The sequence below is a fragment of the Geotrypetes seraphini genome, chromosome 7 (assembly GCF_902459505.1).
Source record: "Geotrypetes seraphini chromosome 7, aGeoSer1.1, whole genome shotgun sequence".
NCBI classification, from domain to species: domain Eukaryota; kingdom Metazoa; phylum Chordata; class Amphibia; order Gymnophiona; family Dermophiidae; genus Geotrypetes; species Geotrypetes seraphini.
This window is the reverse complement of record NC_047090.1, coordinates 19,939,628-19,960,837: the sequence shown is the minus strand read 5'-3', so window position 1 is coordinate 19,960,837 and position 21,210 is coordinate 19,939,628. Positions and strand designations below refer to the sequence as shown.

General features: G+C 44.9%; 1 protein-coding gene across 2 annotated transcripts in view; it reads right to left on the bottom strand.

Moving 5' to 3' along the window:
• The window catches only part of DUSP16 (dual specificity phosphatase 16), a 138,697-nt gene that overhangs the window by 11,383 nt on the left and 106,104 nt on the right, over positions 1 to 21,210 (bottom strand). For both annotated transcript variants that reach the window (XM_033952204.1, XM_033952203.1), the window contains 2 exons: positions 9,002 to 9,165; positions 2,342 to 2,501 (listed from right to left, as the gene is read on the bottom strand). In XM_033952204.1, the coding sequence (XP_033808095.1) occupies positions 2,342 to 2,501; positions 9,002 to 9,165 (324 nt within the window). The remainder of the gene's footprint in view (positions 1 to 2,341; positions 2,502 to 9,001; positions 9,166 to 21,210) is intronic.

Here is a 21,210-nt window from a genome sequence, read left to right as displayed (position 1 = left end):
CCTGGCCCCGCTGATCCAATCGGGGCAAGAAGGAGCCCAAGCCTTCTTACCCCGCTAGTTGCAACCCTCCCCGATGAAGATTGGGGCAAGAGAGAGCCCAAACTTGCCCCACCAGCTGCGACCCTCCCTGACGAAGACCGGGGCAAGAGGGAGCTCAAGCCCTCTTGCCCCGCCAGCCACGACCCTCCCCGACGAAGATCTGAGCAGGAGAGAGCCCAACCCCTCCTGCCCAGGTGAACCCCCTACCCCCCACCCCCACTAAGATACGGGCAGGAGGGATCACAGGCCCTCCTGCCCTCGACACCCCCCCACAATCGACACCCCTGCTGACCCCTCAACCCCCCCACCTCCAATCCCCCTCCCCATACCTGTAAAAGATGTCCAGACCCAAGCCCGGCCGGCCGGCAGGACAGCCATTCCACGAATGGCTGGCCTTAGGGCCTGATTGGCTCAGGCGCCTCAAACCCGGCCCATGTGTCTAAGGCCCCGCCCACAGGAGGGGCCTAAGGCCACTGGGCTGATTCCGGTTGGCACAGGTGCCTCAGGCCCCACCTGTGGGCGGGGTTTGAGGCACCTAAGGCCAATAAGGTCCTAAGGCCAGCCATTCGTGGGATGGCTGGCCTGCCAGATGGACGGGTTTGGGACCCGTCCATCCGGACATCTTTTACAGGTACGGGAAGGGGGATTGGGGGTGGGGGGGTCGGCGGGGAGCAATCGTGGGAGGGGGGTGCATCGCGGGAATGAGGGCCTGGGATCCCTCCTGTCCGTATCTTAGTGGGGGTGGGGAGGTAGGGGGTTTGCCTGGGCAAGAGGGCTTGGGCTTCCTCTTGCCCCGATCTTCGTCAAGGAAGGTCGCGGCTGGCGGGGCAAGAGGGCTTGGGCTCCCTCTTGCCCCGGTAGGATTGGCGGGGCCAGGGGGGCTTGGGCTCTCTCCTGCCCGGATCGAGTCGCGGGGGAGGACTGATCGCTGCAGGAGAGATGGCTTATCTCTCCTGCTGTGATGGTGATCACCCACTCCCCTCCGAACTGCGGCACTTCGGGGTGAGGATCGCCGGCAGGGGAGATGCCCTTCTGCGATGCTCACCCCGAAATACTGCGGTTCGGAGGGGGATGGGCGATCACCATAGCGGCAGGAGAGATTAGCCATCTCTCCTGCAGCGATGGTTGCAGTAGGCTGTAGGCAGGTTGCTGGGGCCGCTGAGCTGCAGCGATCAGCTCAGCGGGCTCTTTTTCCTGTTTTGACTTGGTCTAAGTCAAAACGTATAAGTGCCGAATAGACAACCTGCCTAAACTTTTGGTTATACCTGCTGTACGCCTATGTCTAAGTCGGCCCACCTCCTGCCCTTTCCCCTCCTCTAAAAACGCCTCTTTTCGCTCTATGCGTTTAGAGGCAGGGGACAGGCCTAAGCTGGTTTTAGATACATCTAAAACCAGCTTTGATTATGGGTACTTGGATGATCAGGCTTTTTGATCGTCCAAGTACCCATTTAGGCCACTTTTTAGATGGTTTTTTTTTTGTTTTTTTTTAAATTATGAGCCCCATAGAGTTTCATGAAGAAATTAATTTTTCATTGTTGAAAAAACATTTCTAGAATGTTCCCTTTTATTTATCTGCTTTTGGGATGCTCCAAACCTGAAGGCTGAGAAATACAAAAGGGTCCTTTTTACTAAGCTGCATTAACCCCCCTCCTTTACAAAGCGGTGCTAGCGTTTTTAGCACCGGCCGCTGTGTTAACAGCTCTGATGCTCATAGAATTCCTATGAGCGCCCAAGCTGTTACCGCCACGGCCGGCGCTAAAAACGCTAGCGTGGTTTTGTAAAGGAGGGTGATAAGTGCTAACACATGCCTAACACAGTTTAAAATGGAATACCACAGGATGCACTCGGACATCCTATGGTAATTTCCAAATGTGAGCACGCTAACTATGCACTAAAAATATTTCTATTTTTTGGAGGGGACGTAGCAGGGGCAAAGTGGCATTCTTGTGCTGACCAGTTAGTTAATTTACATTACCATATGCTAACTGGTTAGTGCATGGATATCGCGTGTGCCCTTACCAACTACTACATGGGTAGTGGTACGTACTCACATGGTAATTTCCAAAAACGGGTTCTTGCTAATGACAACATTAGCATATAGCCAGTAATACAAAAAAAAAAAAAATTGGCTATTTTACAGCTGTGGTAAAAATAGTGTGCAGGAAAGACCCATGTAATGATGCACTATAAGGCCATTTTCTACCACATTCTTTGTAAAAAGGCCCCAAAGATAAATATGCCTGGGCTGGCAACAAAACAAAAAAATAAGCATAAAGAGAAACCGCCCCCCAAAACAGTTTACCTATGAAATCTACAGATTTATCCAGCCAAGGCAGAATTTTCTCACAGAAACTGTCATTTACAGGCACTCTCAAGAAATGAGACTCTGGGATGAAGTCAGGCTTTGGACAAGTGTTGCTGGCATTCAAAACATAGGCAATATCGTTCTGCTGTATCAGCTCCTGTAGGAGGAAAGTGAGAAAAGGAAGGATAAAGAAAGCTAATGTGTTGTGCACAACATGCTAACAGGATATGAAATGCAGAAATATCTTGTGCATAAGTTCAGCCATTCTGCTGCATCGGGAGATCATGAAAAACTGCAAAAATAAGACCACAGACCTGATACATTATTGTTCCTCGACGACAAACAGTCCGTGTAAATTCTCCAAGTGAAAGACACTAAAGTATGTCCAATAACTTATTTGGAGACATGGCTCCCGAAAGATACTAAGGATGTGTGCTCATTAATGCGCATTCGGTTGCATGCTCTATCAAATTTAGCACACACTACAGTAATTTAAAATCTATAAACGAATGGGCATTAAGTCGATTAGTGCATTTTGATTACCGGTACTTGCTATCAACTCAAAGCCGACTCTTGAGCTTTTCTCCAGGATATCCTGTCCAATTGTGGGCAGAGGCTCTTTAACGAAGCGTTTTTTGATACATGTTAAAAGTGTGTGAAACGAACCAAATAAAAAACACTTGAAAAATGGGAAAAATCCAGGGAAACCCCCCCCCCCCCTTTTATGAAGTCTCATTAGGCTTTTTTATCACTGGCCACAGCGGTAAAAGCTCCGATGCTCACAGAATTCCTATGAGCGTTGGAGCTAATACCACTGGGGTCAGCGAGAAAAAAAGCCTAACACGGCTTCATAAAAGGGAGCCTACATTTTTTTTTGTGCAGCAGACAAGACAGCAAACTGCTGCCTTGAGAAGCAAATGACCCAGCATTGTGCAGCAGATGAGACAGCAGACTGCTGTCCTGTGTCACCCGAGCCGAGAGAATTCATGTCACACTACACATAAACAAGAGAATGCTGCTATATGCTGCACAGGGGAGAAGAGAATGGTGCCCTATGGAGCAATAATGAGACAAGTGAATGCAACCATAGGCAGCACCTGAGAGCATGCTGACCTGTCATACCATATAGAATGGCACATATGTTCTGTGTAAATTGCCCTGAGCAGAAAAACCCTGAAAGCCTTCATAGCCCAGTACCTAAAAGATGGAAGTGGCAACATTGCGCAGCCTGCCCACTGCGTCATTCCTGCAGCAGAAGGTAAAAACAGTCATGAGAAACAGACCTATAAGGCAGCCTGCCATTCTCAGATTTAAAACAAACTAGAGAAATATTTCTTTACACAATGTGTAATTAAACTCTGGAATTAATTGCCAGAGAATATGGTGAAATCAGTTAGCTTAGCAGGGATTAAAAAAGGCTTGGACAATTTCCTAAAAGAGAAGTCCACAGTAGAGAATGATATGGGGACAAATTTGTCCGTGTCTCCGCAAGTTTTGTTCCTGTCCCATTCCTATAAACTCTGCCTTAACCGCACAAGCCTCCAAAACACTTATGATTTTAAAGTGTTTGAGGCTTGTGCAGATGAAGACAGAGCTTGCAGGAATGGGGCAGGGACAGGAAAAGAACTCGCTGGGATGGAATGGGAAAATGAGTTCCCGTGGGGATGGGAAAAATTTGTCCTCATATCATTCTCTAGTCCATAGGCCATTATTGAGATGGCTTGGGGAAATCCACTGCTTATTGCTAAGATAAGAAGCATAAAATCTGTTTTACCACCTGGGATTTAGCCTGGTACTTGGGACCTGGGTTGGCCACTGTTGGAAACAGGATACTGGGCTTGATGGACCTCAGTCTGTCCCAGTATGGCAATTCTTATATGAGCCAAGTATAGGACAATCAAGCCATTGTGACATCATTGATGAGAGTGACTCTTAGGCATCGGTGGAATGAGGCATTATGACATCACAATCTCAGCTCCAGAATGTTTATACTCTTTGGGTTTCTGACAGGTACTTGGGACCTGAGTTGGCCACTGTTGGAAACAGGATACTGGGCTTGATGGACCTCAGTCTGTCCCAGTAGGACAATCAAGCCATTGTGACATCATTGATGAGGGTGACTCTTAGGCATCGGTGGAATGAGGCATTATGACATCACAATCTCAGCTCCAGAATGTTTATACTCTTTGGGTTTCTGACAGGTACTTGGGACCTGAGTTGGCCACTGTTGGAAACAGGATGCTGGACTTGATGGATTTTCGGTTTGTCCCAGTATGGCAATTCTTATGTTCTCAGAAAAGAGGATGTTATCCCCCTACCGAGAAGCGCTGCAAAGCAATAACAGTACACAAACCAAAAGCAGGGAACCATATCTTTTTTAAAAAATTACTATTACTTTTATTTAAGAAAACCTGAGGACTGAAATGCAACTTCCATGTCCCTCAAGATAACAGTCCACCATACTGTTCTTACCAGAGCTCAAAGGAAAAAAATGGAGACAGACAATGCTCAAGTAGGAAACTACTAGGGCTGTTAGGTGCGAACCACACAACAATGGAGGGAAAGAAAAAAAAAAACAGTACTTCCATAAGTGGCATAAGTGAAAAAGAGCCGCCATGCTGCTACCATAACAAATTCATGTGCAGAGTCCTCCAGCAGAAGAATAAGGAGCTAAACAGTGCAAAATAAACACCGTTAGAATCTCCATGGAGTAATGGCCCAGCATGTCCTGGTTCCCCTTGATCACACCCTTAAGGCTGCTGGGTCTATGAGGCGGCAGCAACAAAATGAAGACTGAAAGTTGCAGAAAACCAAAGTGCCATAAATAAACTTTGAGTGTGCATAATAAAAGATCACTTAGGAAAACTGGTATGAAAGAGTGTCAACAAATTTAAGTTGAATACTTGCTGGTTGAAGAGCCCACATCATGAAGCCTGTTCTTCCCTTTACTTTGCCTCAATTCACTCCTTATGGGGAGATCCAGGGAAGGAGCATAGCTGGGGGAGGGGGTAGCACCCAGCACCCCCGGGTTTCACCCTGGCTCAGCCTGGAACTTCAGAATGAAAAAGGAACAAATCTATCCAGAAGTAACCTCCCTGCTCAACCGATACCAATGAGAAAACTGGACGAGCACCAAGGTTGTGCTACATGACCCAACTACCATCCAATTGGAGACATAGAAAAATACAGAACAGTCCCAGGCTTCATGATACCCCTTACATGGTGAATTACTTAGAACTATTTTTCTCCATCTCCATCCACTGGTAGATGGATACAACCCATTCAAGTGATATGATGAAAAGGAATGGGGGCAAAAGAGAACAAGAATACAGGACAGGTTAAGACAATTTGTCAAAAAGAAAGCATCAGTGTATGGGGAGATAGGGGAAAATGTCCTCAATGGAAGAAGATCCAGTCAAAGAGGAGGCCCACATCTCTCTCCTGGTGCTTAAAAAGGACAAAGCAGTGGGAAGCTTTGAACCAAGCAGAGAGTTTACCATTTTAACCAGGTCTCTGTCAGGCAGACATGAAAAAACCCTGAACACCCACATCCCTATTAAGTTGTGAACCATCATGAACCTTTTTTTTCAAATTTTGCAATCTCAAGAGGGAGAAGGACCCAGACCTTTCCAAGTACCCCCACTTGTGGTTTCACTGAACCTTTGATTCCTCCCTGCCATCCAAGCTCATCTAGTCACCAGTTCTCCAGCTGGTCCAGGAGCCAGCCTCACCAGACTAGATCAGAATCATTGCATAGTATGCTTATCACCATCTGTTGAAGGCACAGAAATACTGGTGAGCTGGAGCTGCACAGTGCCCTTTATAAGGCAGAGTTCACAAGTGAGTAGTCTATCTCCATCTGCTGGTTGACAGGCACAACCCATTGGTTCTGGACTGGTCTGGTGTGGACAATAAAGGACAGTTGTTTTAATGTGTCAAGCACTGTAAATACTGTTTTGTTTTTTCACCTAACAAACAGGGTAGAGCAATTGTCTTTGAATGCTACAGGAAAAGTGTATTTAAAAATGTCCAAATAAAAAAACTTATAAAAACATAAAAATTGAAGATTAAAAACACAAAAAATATGTGTTCGATAGAAGAATGCATAGACCACAGACAACTAGCTGCTCAGAGAGATGGTTATATATTCCAGACAATATGCAATATATATAAATCCACAGGAAAAGACACACTACTGTAAAGTATATCTCATTCACACACTATATCAATTACTCTTTGTATTCAATAGGTAGTCGAGTCTCCAACAAATTTTTAAAAATGGACCTCAAAATCCAGCGAATACACACTCCAAAGAAGCTAAGCTCTTTATAAAGAGTTATGTTCTAATCATTGGTCCTCTCCCAGAAAAACACCAGAGAGAAAAAAACCTCCTATTTACAGGAGAAAAAGTTCACTGGTTCAAAAACTGGGATTATATAAACACTCGTACTTGTCTCTCAGCACAAACAATTGTACAGTAGTATGGATATGGCAAGAGGTTATTCTCCTGATGCAGCAATCTGCAAAAAAAGGACTTGCAAGAACTCTTGTTGAGAATTTGGATCTAATATAGTTTGAATTTAACATCTTGGTGATCACTGGTATTGGGAAATTTATGGATTACAAAACATCGCCATCCTGGAAGCAGGGGACCATGCATGGCAATATGAGTGGATAATAAGAAGCCTGCTCTTGAGTTAAGTACTGACCTTAAATATCGATAACCTTTTGTTTTACAATTGTTTGTGCTAAAGACAAGTACAAGTTTCTTTGCTTCTTCACCTAATGTGGCATTTCAGAACTTATAGTTTAAAATTGGGAATTTAAAAGTTTTAATGTAAAAAATAAATTATCAATAAACAAGTATTTAATAGTGACAAAGGATAATATAAAAAGAAAGGCATATGAGACCAATAATAATTCACAGGTGGTTGTTCTGACAGGACTTGTTCCAAAGACAGACGGCCGTGAACACTTGAGGTCTTTTAGCCTTCAAAAAAAGTATATAAAAATCAGTATTTATAGATAAGAAGTTTTTGAAAAGAATTCCTTCTTATGTTCGTCACAACAGGAGGGTTATTGGATTTCAGAATATCTAACATAGCTACAATAGTTGTGTACACTCCTGAATTTCTCCTATTTTTTGAGTAATGCTATTATCTCTGTGTCATATCTACAGCACATATAGGGCTGGATTCTGCAAATGGTATTTACTTTGGTGGCCGTCTAAAAAAATGCCGCCGATCGCATGTCAATCACACTACAATGTCATTTGTAGAACTGCGCCTACTGTTAAACATATGCGCTGGTAATGTAGACCACGGTTTTGAAGGCCTTCATTTCTGGTGCCTATGCTTGAGGTGAATCATATCTATAGAGGCGTCCATTGTCATTTCTGGTATAAACCATGCCTACTTTGACCATAGGCGCCTCTGTAGACATGATTACGGCGTTCTTTTTTGGAGGTGCCTATGGGCGCCTACATTTTTTAAAAATAGCATTTTTTTTCAAAATAGATTTTATTACTATTATGATATAAATTACAAACTTACCAATTAACTGTACAAATCATGGTAATATATACATATGATTATGTAATAATATACATTAAGTAATACATAGCAGAGTCAGTACACACATTATCAGCAGAAGAAATATTTATGAACATAAAAGAGTACACTCAATGTTGACCCAACAAAAGGTAATCATTATATGTATTGAGCAATATGTTCTATATTACTGTATGTCAATGGTCCAAAAAGCAGTAATTTTGGACAGGGCTCCAGATTTTAAGAAACGTGCCAGTGGATTGATGTTTTCTTGCAATTGCACCTTCAAATTTGGCAGTGATGCATACAGTGTTCCACCAGACCGTGAATTCTACTTTGGATAAATTCTTCCAGGAGTGCAGATTGTTCTTAATAGCCAAAAATAATAATATATTGAGGAAGCAAGAGTTTGGTTCTGAGAGAGGTTGCGCAAGGCCCTGTTGACCAAGGACAATAATTTTAAGATGTAACGGTTTGTGGATATGGGTGTGATGATATGCCAAACCTTGTCCCAGTAGACTGTGAGATGAGTGCATTGAAATATCATTGGCATTTTAACTGGTTTTAAACAACATGGTAAATTACTGCAGTGATTTAACACCAATTAAAACAATTAAGATCGATGGTGAAAGGCGTCTACCTAACTTACAGCATCATTTAGAGAATTTGGACCATAATGCATATCATTGAATGCGTGTATAGTATGCATTTTTCTTCAGCACAGGAAAATAAGAGGTGCTTTGACTACTTGAGATGTTTTCAGACTTACAAATATATAATAAAAAGAAATGCTAAACTAAAAACTTCCACATAAAATCTACGTAGATAGATTAGAAATCACAAAATAGTGCAACACACCTTAAAGACATATGTATGGCAATTGATGGTAGACTGGTTCACACATTACCCAATGTCATTCCAAAGCAAGTTATAGAATTCAATAGCCCCAATGAGTTACCTAAACAGTACTCTGTAAAAACTGGAAAACTGTAAACATGATGCTCTTTATTTTTAGCTTAAGCTTTTAACATCACTCTTGATATAATAGTCCTTCATATTTCGAGCCAAAACATATAATTTCTTAATTGCACCTATTTAAACTGCTCACCTTGTTGAGGACATCTCTCTGGCAGCCCAAATATAGATGAGGCAGAATTCGGGTTGGCCCCATATTTGAGACAGGAAGGCAAGGCTGAGAAATACATGTGGGAACAACAGCAGCTTTTCCTTCACAAAGGCCAGGAAAACAGCCCGAGAATTCAGCAAAGCCACCTAAGAAGGAAGGAAAAATCTCTCTATTACACAAATCATCAATTAAGCCTAGCTGCTACAGCAGTTGAATAAAAGTCTCTCTTTATTGTCTTTCACTATACACACAACTCCATTCAGCACAGTTACTTACGGTAACAGTTATTATCCAGGGACAGCAGGCAGCTATTCTCAACATATGGGTGACGTCATCCACGGAGCCCGGATGCGGACAGCCTCGCAAGCAGACTTGCATGTAGAAACGTAGAAGTTTCAAGTCAGCCGCATCGCGCATGCGCGAGTGCCTTCCCGCCCAGCACAGGGTGAGTCTCCTCAGTTCAGATAGCTAGCAGAGAAGCAAACCAGGGGAGGTGGGTGGGTTGTAAGAATAGCTGCCTGCTGTCCCTGAATAACAACTGTTACGGTAAGTAACAGTGCTTTATCCCAGGACAAGCAGGCAGACTATTCTCAACATATGGTTGACCTCCAAGCTAACCAGAATGGGATGGTGGGAGCGTTGGCAACTTAGGAGAATAAATTGTGTAATATTCTCTGGCCAAAATGACCATCGTGTCTGGAGAAAAATCCAGACAATAGTGAGAGGTGAAAGTATGAACCGAGGACCAGGTAGCAGCTTTGCAAATTTCCTCAATAGGAGGGGATCTGAGGAAAGCTACTGAAGCTGCCATGACTCTGACTTAGTGGGCTGTGACTCGACTCTGTAGATGTAGTCCAGCCTGGGCATAGCAGAAAGAGATATAAGCAGCCATCCAATTGGAGATGCTACACTTAGAGATTGGATGTCCCAACTTGTTTGGAGCGAAGGAGACAAAAAGTTGAGGAGCAGTTCTGTGCGGTTTGGTGCGTTCCAAGTAGAAGGCCAAAGCACGCTTACAGTCCAGAGTATGAAGAGCTGATTCTCCAGGATGAGAATGAGGTCTTGGAAAAAACACTGAAGTACAATAGATTGATTGAGATGAAATTCTGAAATCACTTTAGGTAAGAATTTAGAATGAGTAAAGAGGATCACCTTGTCATGATGGAAGACTGTGAAAGGTGGATCAGCAACTAATGCTGGCAGCTCACTGACTCTTCGAGCAGATGTGAGGGCAATGAAAACAACCAGTTTCCAAGTAAGATACTTAAGATGAGCCGTAGACATTGGTTCAAATGGAGGCTTCATCGATTGAGCAAGAACATTGAGATCCCAAACCACTGGAGGCGGTTTGAGAGGAGATTTGACATTGAAAAGTCCTTTCATAAATCTGGAAACCACCGGATGAGCAGAAAGGGGTTTCCCTTCAAGAGGCTGATGGAAAGCAGCAATTGCACTGAGATGGACTCGGATCGATGTAGACTTGAGGCCAGAGGTGGAATAGTGCAAAAGATAATCTAGAACAGAAAATAAGGAGGAATCAGAATTCACTGTTCCCTCTAAGCTGAGCAGGAGTCCTCCACCCACAGTCTCACCAATAGAGGGTGCTGTTTTACTGTCACATTTTTCAATTGTGAGGGACATGCAAGTTCTGCAGGACTCCAGGGAACATACCTGTCCTTAGCGACTGAAAATATTCCACCCCCTAGTGGTAGCAATGCAGCTGGAGGACACCTGCTCAGCTTAGAGGGAACAGTTTTAAAATTTTGAGGCTCCTTATCATGAGAGGCACCACATAGAAAATCTAGTCCATTTTTGCTGGTAGCATTGTCTAGGGGAAGGCTTTCTAGAAGTCTCTAAAATGTCTCTTACAGGTTGAGAAAACCGAAGAGGAGTTATGTTGAGAGGTACCAAGCTGTCAGGTGTAGAGACTGCAGGTTGGGATGAAATAGAGATTCCTGACTCTGTATAAGCAGAGACGGAAAAACTGGTAGAGGGTATGGCTCTCTGCTGCTGAGTTTAAGTAGAAAGGAGTACTAAGGTTGTCTCGGCCACCGAGGAACTATCAGAATCATGGTGGCATGATCGTTCTTCAACTTGACAAGAGTCTTGAGAATGAGAGGGAATGGAGGGAATGCATATAGAAAAAGATTCTTCCATTCAAGTAGAAAAGCATCTGCCTCAAGGCGATGAGGAGATGGAAAGAGATCTATCTGAGGTGTTCCCCACTGTGAAAAAATGTGATAATGAAGTGAGGAATTGAGTGTCCATTCGTGAGGTTGCAGAAGACAACTCAATTTGCCAAACATTTTTTCACCCCTTGGATGTAGACAGCTTTCAGGAAGGTGTTAGAAACGTGGAGGGGTATAATCAAAAAAACCGTCTAAGCCCCTTTTTGGCCTAAGGCCTTAAACGTGGAAAGCAGAAGCAGGGAAAGTGTCCATTACCAAAACAAACGTCCTTGTTTTGATTATGGCCTGCCTCTACCTTCAGCTATTTAAACGCCCAGCCAACCACTATGTCTACAAATACACTCCCACGACGTCTACACTTATACCCCATAATGAACCAAAAAAACGCATAAGCCTAAAACGTCCAACACAAGGGCTTTTAGGCGAAGGAGGAGCCAGTCCTTCGCCTAAAAGCTGGATTCTGTAACCGGTGTCTGTCACAAACAACACCGGTTACAGAATCCCCCCCCCCACACACACACAACATCGGGGCAGGAAGGAACCCAAGCCCTCTTGCCCCGGCGAACGTGCCCTCCCCCGCCGAGTACGATTGGGCCAGGAGGGAGCCCAAGCCCTCCTGGCCCTGGCAACCCCCCTCCGACTCTATCTGGCCAGGAGGGAGCCCAAGCCCTCCTGGCCCCGGCGACCCCCCCTCCAACTCTATCTGGCCAGGAGGGAGCCCAAGCCCTCTTGGCCCCGGCAACCCCCTACCCCCCACTACAATACGGGCAGGAGGGATTCCAGGCACAACCCTCCTCCCCCCATGACCACCCCCCCCCGCTGACCCGCGACCCCCCCGGCCGACCCCACGACCCCCCATCCCCACTCCCCTTCTCCGTACCTGAAATCGTTGGCCGGACAGACGGGTGCCAAGCCCGCCCGTCCGGCAGGCCAGCCGGCTCCAGAATGGGGCCAGATTGGCCCAGGCGGCTGAAACCCCGCCCACAGGTGGGGCCTGAGGTGCCTGGGCCAATCAGATTAGGCCCGGGAGCCTGCCCGTATTGTAGTGGGGGGTGGGGGGTAGGGGGTCGCCGGGGCCAGGAGGGCTTGGGCTCCCTCCTAGCCAGCTCGTACTCGGCGGGGGGGGGGGTCGCCGGGGCAAGAGGGCTTGGGCTCCCTCTTGCCCCGATATTGTGTGTGTGTGGGGGGGTGAAGCATCGTGGCAGGAGAGATGCCTCATCTCCCCTACCGCGATGCCATCACTCCTCTACCCGAGCTGCTGCGACCCTCAGCAGGAGAGATAGGGCATCTCTCCTGCTGCGGGTCACGGTAGTTCAGGTAGTGAAGTGATGGCATCGCGGTAGGGGAGATGAGGCATCTCTCCTGCCGCGATGCTTGCGGTGGAGGGGTAGGCAGGCTGCTGGGGCCGCTGAGCTGATCGCTGCAGCCATGAGCAGCTCAGCGGTCCCTTTTTCGGCACTTAGACCTGGTTTGACTTCGTCTAAGTCAAAAAGGTATAAGTGCCGACTAGGCAACCTGCCTACTGTTTTGGTTATACCTGTTGTATGCCTAGGTGTAGGTCGGCCCACCTCCCGCCCACCGCCCGCCTTTTCCCCTCCTCTAAACACGCCTCTTTTCTCTCTGTGCGTTTAGAGGCAGGGGAAAGGCCTAAGCTGTTTTTAGATACATCTAAAAACTAGCTTTGGTTATGGGTACTTGGACGATCAGGCTTTTTGATCGTCCAAGTAGCCATTTAGGACACTTTTTAGACGTTTTATTTTTTTTGATTATGAACCCCATAGAGTATGATGGCAGAAATGGGCCGGCGGCCCAACAAGTCTGCCCACTCCAGATCCCTCCCTCCCTCCCTAAAGCCTACCCTCTTAAACAATATGAACCCTCCTCTCTGGGGTATCCATCTTTAGGCATAACTCTGTGGTACCCCCACCTGTTTGTCCCATCGACTCTTGAAGTCGAGCACACTACTGGCCTCGACTACCTGGCGTGGAAGATCATTCCATCGATCAATCACCCGTTCAGTGAAGAAGTATTTCCTGGTGTCACCATGAAATCTTCCCCCCTTAAGTTTTAGCGGATGTCCTCTTGTCGCCATGGGACCCTTTAGAAAAAAGATTTCTTCCTCCACATCAATGCGACCCGTGATGTATTTGAATGTTTCTATTATGTTCCCCCTTTCTCTAAGCTCCTCGAGAGAATATAAGCGCAGTCTGGTCAGACGTTCTCCATATGGGATGTCTTTAAGTCCTGAGACCATTCTAGTGGCCATTCTCTGGATCGACTCAATTCTCTTCACATCCTTTTGATAATGTGGCCTCCAAAATTGGACACAGTACTCCAGGTGAGGTCTCAATATGGCTCTGTATAACAGTAGCATGATTTCAGGCTTTCGGCTGATGAAGTTTCTTCTGATGCAACCCAGCATTTGTCTAGCCTTTGCTGAAGCTTTCTCCATCTGATTGACAGCTTTCATATCTTCCCAGATGAGAACTCCCATGTCTCTTTCTGCCGTAGTTTTAGTTAAGTTTTCACCGTTCAAGGTGTATGTTCTACATGGATTTCCGCTGCCAAGGTGCAATATCTTACATTTTTTGACTTTAAAGTTTAATTCTTGTACCTCAAGGGAACTTACTTATCCAAAGTGATATTGTTAATAAACACTTTCACTAGATCACCTTGCTTCTTTATAAGAAACAATGTCACTATCAATCAACAAGTAACTGAAGTTGTTTAGTGAACACTCAGACCCACAGCTGAGGTCCCAGTGAAAAAATCATGGAGCAGCTGTTTTGAGAGACCATCATCGTTGTTCACAGTCTCACCCACCATACAACGGCTAAATAACATCAAATAAAATAAAGTAAAACAAAACCAACTTAGCTTTGAATGGTGTGGGTAATCAATATAACTGCTCCGGGCTCCTCCTTTATTCATAAAACTGCATGCATTGCACATATACTGCCGACCCCCCAACCTAGGTTTCACCAACTGGCTTCTTCAGGAGGGGTACTACAAATACAAAGCAACCAACATTAACACCAAACCCTTCAGTTACCACTACTATCTCAATCTTCTCAGTAATTACAGTTACCTACAACAAACATTCACTCTCCGACTTACCGGTGTGTTGTGAAGCTTCAGCTCGAGGCACAGGCAGGAACTCGACCTCGCGGGAGACTGTTGATTGCCCAGGCTGGATGACAAGAGGCAGCGTCGAGGCAGAACCATATTTGCTCAGTAACTGAACAAATTGCTGCTCCAACATGGTCTGGAGAGAAGCCTGCAAAGGTGGATCCGCGTCTGAAACTGGACCACTTGCTGAGGCCAAAGGCTCCAAGGTGGCAGTGGAGATGTGCTTGGACTTGGGAGGTCTTGGAAAGCTTGAGGACCACCGCAGGAACCTTCTTCTTAGGTATCTGACCTGAGGGGATCTCAGGGGAAGATAAAGCAGGTGCACTCGAGGCTAAAGACGATCCAAACGAGGATGGTCTGATGGGGCTTAAGGTCGGAGTCGTGGAAGCAGGAGGAAGATGGGACCGAGACAGCACTCGAGGTCGAGGATGTCAGCAAAGAGTCCATGCTGAAGAGTTTTTCCACTAAAACTGACAACGTTTAAGGGCTCGAGGCTGAAGAGTAGCACAGAGCTCGCACGACTTCGGATTATGGTCAGGCCCAAGGCATTTGAGGTACCAGCGGTGTGGGTCCGTGAGAGAAATCGCACACTGGCACTGGCTACACTGCTTGAAGCTCGTGACTGGCCAGGACATAGGAGAGAAATTAGCTGCTGCGAAGTTGATGCCCGCAGGCTGCAGCCTGGCCCGCCAGTCAGGCAATGAAGAAAAAATCAAAATAAATCTTTTTTTTTTTTTGAAAAGGAAAATAAAGAAAGTAACACAGCAATTCGCAACTAAAAAGAACACAAACCACGGTGAGAGAAAGCACGAAGCAAACAAAGTTCAGCACAGAGTGTCAAAGTACAGACTTCTCGGCTCCACGGAAAACTGAGATGAGGAGACTCACCCTGTGCTGAGCGGGAAGGCACTCGCGCATGCGCGATACGGCTGACTCAAAACTTCTACGTTTCTAATGTAAATCATATTTATTAAATTTCAAATACAAACAAAATAGTAAAAAAATAATTTCAAATAAAGAAGAAAACCAAAATTTACAGCGTTAATATATAATAAACATTATCACTAAAAGCAAATATACCCAATTCCCTCCCCTTTTCCCCCATTTTAGAACTGTAATTAAATATTAAATAATACGCGACTGCGAGTGTGTGGTTTTAATATATCTACATAAGATTGCCAAATAGTAAAAAATTGTCTTCCCTGTCTACTGTCCCATTCTGATACTCGCATACTTTCCATTGTTAAAATGTGTAACATTCTAGAATGCTAATGACTATATATTGATCTTAAAGGTCCAATCCAAAGATAAAGATAACTTCTAAGTTTCTACAAGCAAGTTTGCTTGCGAGGCTGTCTGCATCCTGGCTCCGTGGATGACGTTACCCATATGTTGAGAATAGGCTGCCTGCTTGTCCTGGGATAATACCATTTACCACTGCCCTTCCGCCCTCTCCCACCAAAAGGAGAAAAATAATTACAGCTGCAGTTGTCTCATTTTCACAGTTGCTGTTACTATCTGCCAAGTCTAGTCTGCAATCCAGAACTTAATTTGTTTCATATGCCCACAACAAGCTTGGAACGAACTTGGAATGTCTTCATTTTTCTTTCAGAACCTCCTCTTTCTACAGAATTCATTGTTTTAAAACTCCCTCTAATTCTTTGCAAATGCTGTCAGGATAAAAATGCCCTAACCACATAATTCTTGATTGTCCTCCATTCTTAAAAGTGGCCTAATCACATAATTCTTTATGCATTGCTTCTCATTCAGCCAAATTTTGCTAATTAGTGCTAGGTCTGACACATTAAAGGATGTGGTTATCCCTAGATCATTACTCTATATGTTGTTTTTATGACTTCACATTTAGAGAAGATATTGGAAGATCTCGATTCAATTACAAATGAATGTGGCAAACATACATATTTTTTTAATTATTCAGTCTTTATTAAACACTCTGGAACATGTGCAATATTAATATATGAAAATTTATAACTGCATGAACAGGATCTATTTGTAAGAGAACCACTACCTGAGTATGGTTTCCTTAAATAGGAGTCACCTTCCAAACATAGGGGAAATTTTAAAACAGAACACCTATGTGCATTCATAAATTAGTCTCCTACAATGGCCCCTAGTAGTGCAAACATTTATACCTGTTCTAAAAGGTGTAAATGTGTGTATACTCAATGCATGTGCATGCATATTTTATAACGTTATTCTATTCTGGAACCCTTCTCTAAGCATGTTGATTGTTTCCTTAGGTATGAGACTGTTAAAATGCTATCGTACCTCAGGGATTCATCCCACTTTCTTCAGATTCTGCGATAACATGAAGATACTATAGAAAGAGTATGGCTGGTTACTATTAATGTAACAGCCTTATACACTAGTACCGTATTTTCACATAGATAACGCGCACCCGTGTAAAACGCGCACACGGGTATAGCGCGCAAAAAACACATTTTTATGTACATAAATTTTTATATACCGCGCACACCCGTATACCGCACATGCTGCCCGACTCTCCTTTCGCCCGCCCCGACTCTCCTTTCCTCCTTGAAGTCCTGTTCCTACCCTGAAAGCCTGATGCCCCCCCCGACGTCCGATTCACCCCCCGCAGGACCGCTCGCACCCCCACCCCGAAGGACCGCTCGCACGCACCCGCAACCCCACCCCGAAGGAGCGCTCGCACTCCCACCCCGAAGGACTGCTCGCACCCCCACCCGAAGAACCGCTCGCACTCCCACAGCCTCACCCCCCTCCCCCATGGAGAAGCTGTCTACCTTGTTTCCGGATGCCAGAGAGCCCAGCTGTTTCCTCTGCCGGCGGTCCCGCCCCTTCTCTGAGCCCTGCTGTGCTGCTTTTTCTTCCGGCGGTCCCGCCCTTTCTCTGACATCAGAGAAAGGGCGGGACCGCCTGAAGAGGAAGCAGCGCAGTACAGGGCTCTGAGAAGGGGCAGGACCGCCGGCAGAGGAAGCAGCTGGGCTGGCATCCGGAAACAAGGTAGACAGCTTCTCCATGGGGGAGGGGGGGAGGCTGTGGGGGTGCGAGCGGTCCTTCGGGTAGGGGTGCGAGCGGTCCTTCGGGGTGGGAGTGCGAGCGCTCCTTCCGGGTGATGAATCGGGCGTCGGGGGGGAAACTATGTAAAAAAATTTTTGTATAACGCGCAAGGGTATGCGCGGTTTGTAAAAACACGCGCGTTATATGCGAGAAAATACGGTATTCCCCAACAGAAGGCATTGGATATAATAATGGAGACACCACAAAAAAGACCTGACCTCTAGAGGGTTCCTACAGAATTTTTGATTCAGCTAGTAAAATGGGTGATTTGGGAAAATTATTTTGAATATCAAGGGGTATGGTATCAACAAATTCAAGGGGTAGCAACGGGGGCTATGCTGGCTCCCTCAGCTGCAACGCTTTATGTGAATAAGTTTGAAGAACAATTTATTTACCCCGCTATCCAATTTAAAAATATAGAGTTAAGGGTTAGATTTTTGGATGACATTTTCTTTTTGTGGAGAGGTATAAGGGAGGAATTAGATTTGTTGATGGAATGGATGATTGGACTTGACCCCCATTTGCAGTTTGCCGTGAAGTGTCATCAACAGCATATTGAATTTTTGGATATTTGGATACAGAAAATGCCTGTTGGTTTTTCCACCACATTGTTTAGGAAAGAAGTTATATGAAATACTTTGCTACATTATGGAAGTTTCCACCCTTACAAATTAAGATATAATCTCCCAATGTCTCTGTCACATTTGTTCAACGGAGGAGGAATTTAGGATACAATCAGTTTCTCTGGAGAGAAGATTCTTACTGCGGTGAGAAAGGCATTTTTAAGGGCCCGTTTTGCACAATGTTGAACTGATGTTGACACAAACAGATCAAGATTTTGAACAACTGACATGCGTACTACCGTTCAAATAATGCAAACCCATTGGCCAGATTTACAACTTCACTAGACTCTGAGAAGTTTCCCTAGAATAGCTTATACTAGAGGGAGAACGATAGGCCAAATGTTTGATTTTCAAAAATTTGGGGTAAGGAGAAAAACCCATGGTAAAGGTTCTCATAAACAATGTTATATATGCCAATGGTGCTCTCTCACTATAGAGGGTGAATCATGGAAAGTCTCAGGTAGAGATTAAACTCTCTTCTCAAACAAATGCACGGATTAATCAAAGACAGCATCAATGAGCATATAGAAAGAAATAATCTGATGAGAACCAGCCAGCATGGTTTCTGTAAAGGAAGATCCTGCCAAACGAACCTAATGCACTTTTTCGAGGGGATAAATGAACAATTGGACAAAGGTGATCCCATAGACATCATATATCTGGACTTCCAAAAAGCCTTTGACAAGGTACCCCATGAGCGCCTGCTAAGGAAACTGTGGAACCATGTGGTGGAAGGGGACGTGCACAGATGGATCTGTAATTGGCTGGCGGACAGGAAGCAGAGGGTAGGAGTAAAAGGACACTACTCTGACTGGGAAGCAGTCACGAGCGGTGTCCCGCAGGGGTCAGTGCTGGGACCACTGCTGTTCAATATATTCATTAATGACCTGGAAGAGGAGGATGAAGTGCGAAGTTATAAAATTTGCAGATGACACAAAACTCTCCAGTAGGGTTAGAACTGTTGAAGAATGTAAAGAACTACAAAGGGACCTGAACAAACTGAGTGAATGGGCAAATAAATGGCAAATATGCTTCAATGTAGAGAAATGCAAAGTCTTGCACATAGGGAAAGGAAATCCGATGTACAACTACAAGATGGGGGGGATGGTATTGGGGAAAAGCAACCTAGAAAGGGACTTGGGGGTTTTAGTGGACCAATCAATGAAGTCGGGAGCACAATGCGCAGCGGCCTCACAGAAGGCGAACAGAATGTTGGGCATTATCAAAAAAGTAATCACTACCAGAACCAAAGAAGTTATCCTGTCGCTATATCGGGCGATGGCACGCCCGCATCTGGAATACTGCGTTCAATACTGGTCACCGTACCTTAAGAAGGATATGGCGACACTCAAGCGGGTCCAGAGAAGAGCAACAAAAATGATAAAGGGCATGGAAGACCTTTCATATGCTGAGAGTCTGGAGAAACTGGGGCTCTTTTCCCTGGAAAAACGGAGACTTAGAGGGGACATAATAGAAACTTAAAAGATCATAAAGGGTATAGAGAAGGTAGAGAGGGGCAGATTCTTTAGACTGGCAGGGGAAACAAAAACAAGAGGGCACTCAAGAAAATTGAAGGGAGGCAGATTCAGAACAAATGCTAGGAAGTTCTTCTTCACTCAGAGGGTGGTGGATACCTGGAATGCGCTTCCGGAGGAGGTGGTAGAGCAGAGTATGATTTTGGGTTTCAAAAAGGGATTGGACAAGTTCCTGAACGAAAAGGGGATTGAGGGGTATAGTTAGTTAGAGGAGTACTATATAGGATAAAATGTCTTAAGTAAAGGATCACTGACCTGGGGGGCCGCCGCGAGAGCGGACTGCTGGGCACGATGAACCTATGGTCTGACTCGGCAGAGGCGATGCTTATGTTCTTATGATTGTAATAGCAAGAATGTTATCTACGCTATTGTCTGCCCCTGTGCTTTAATATATATTGGATGGACAAGTAGATCCGTGAAACTTAGGCTGACAGAGCATAAGTCCCGGATTGCTACAGAGTCTTTACAAGCTCCGTTGGTCCAGCATTGGATAAATAAGAATCATACATTGGGGGACTTACAATGGAGTATTATAGATCAAATTTTAGGGAGGGAGGGTGGTAATGATGAATGGTTTTTAAATTATCTTGAGCAAAAATGGATTTATAAAATTAATTCTGTAGTGCACGGTGGTTTGAATTTAGTTTTAGAATGGGCTTCTCTATTTTGATCTGGATTTCTGGTAATAATGACATCAAGGGTCAGCTGATTTGAAGGGAGTATAAAGAGGCAGAGAAAAAAGCCGCCATCTTGACCAGTGTTCCCTCTAAGCGGGCGGGTGTTGTGAGCAAACTTTTTTCACCGTGAGCCAAAAATATCGGGCGCCAGCAAGTTATGAGCCAACTCGCCCGATTCTCCTCTCGCCGCCCTGCCATCTGCCGTACGCCTCTTCCGATCGTGCGCTGTGACGAGAAACGTGTGCGCTGCGATGTAATATTTTGTGCGCCAGCGCACGCCAGCGCAGCTTAGCGGGAACACTGGTTCAAATGGTTTTATTTATTTCCCCAAATTTATTTTTGTTATACGCATTGAAAATATTTGATATTGCGTTTAAATCAAAATCTCAATAAACTTGAAACGAGTGCCCGTGAGATTGTGGGAGGGTTAAATACTCAAAACTTAGAAGTTTTTGCTACGCCAGCTTTCTGGTATCTTTACATACAGTGGCGTACCTAGCATATGTAACATCCGGGGCCCATCATTTTTTGGCACCCCCCCCCCCATCTGTAAGAAAAACATGATTTTTAGTAACAAACCACACGTCACACATGAGTACCTAGGAAAAGGCAGCATCTTACATATTGCAGTGAGCAGTACATCAATACACCCATTGTAAAACTAAACAAGCCAGACCAGCACAGATCAATCCTACACCGTCAATCCTAACAGAAAACCATGTCTTTCGAACACACAGAACACAGAAAACACCTTCGCCTAGTAAGGAATATGTAATCACAAACTAACCCCTCCCTCTTTTACAAAACTGTAGTGTGGATTTTAGCTACGGAGGTAACAGCTCTGATGCTCATAAAATTCTGAGCATCAGAGCTGCTACCACCAAGGCTGGTGCTAAAAACGCTTCACAGTTTTGTAAAAGGGGGGATAAAATAAAAATACATAGACAAAGGTTAAATTGAACCAGCAAGAAGCTGGAC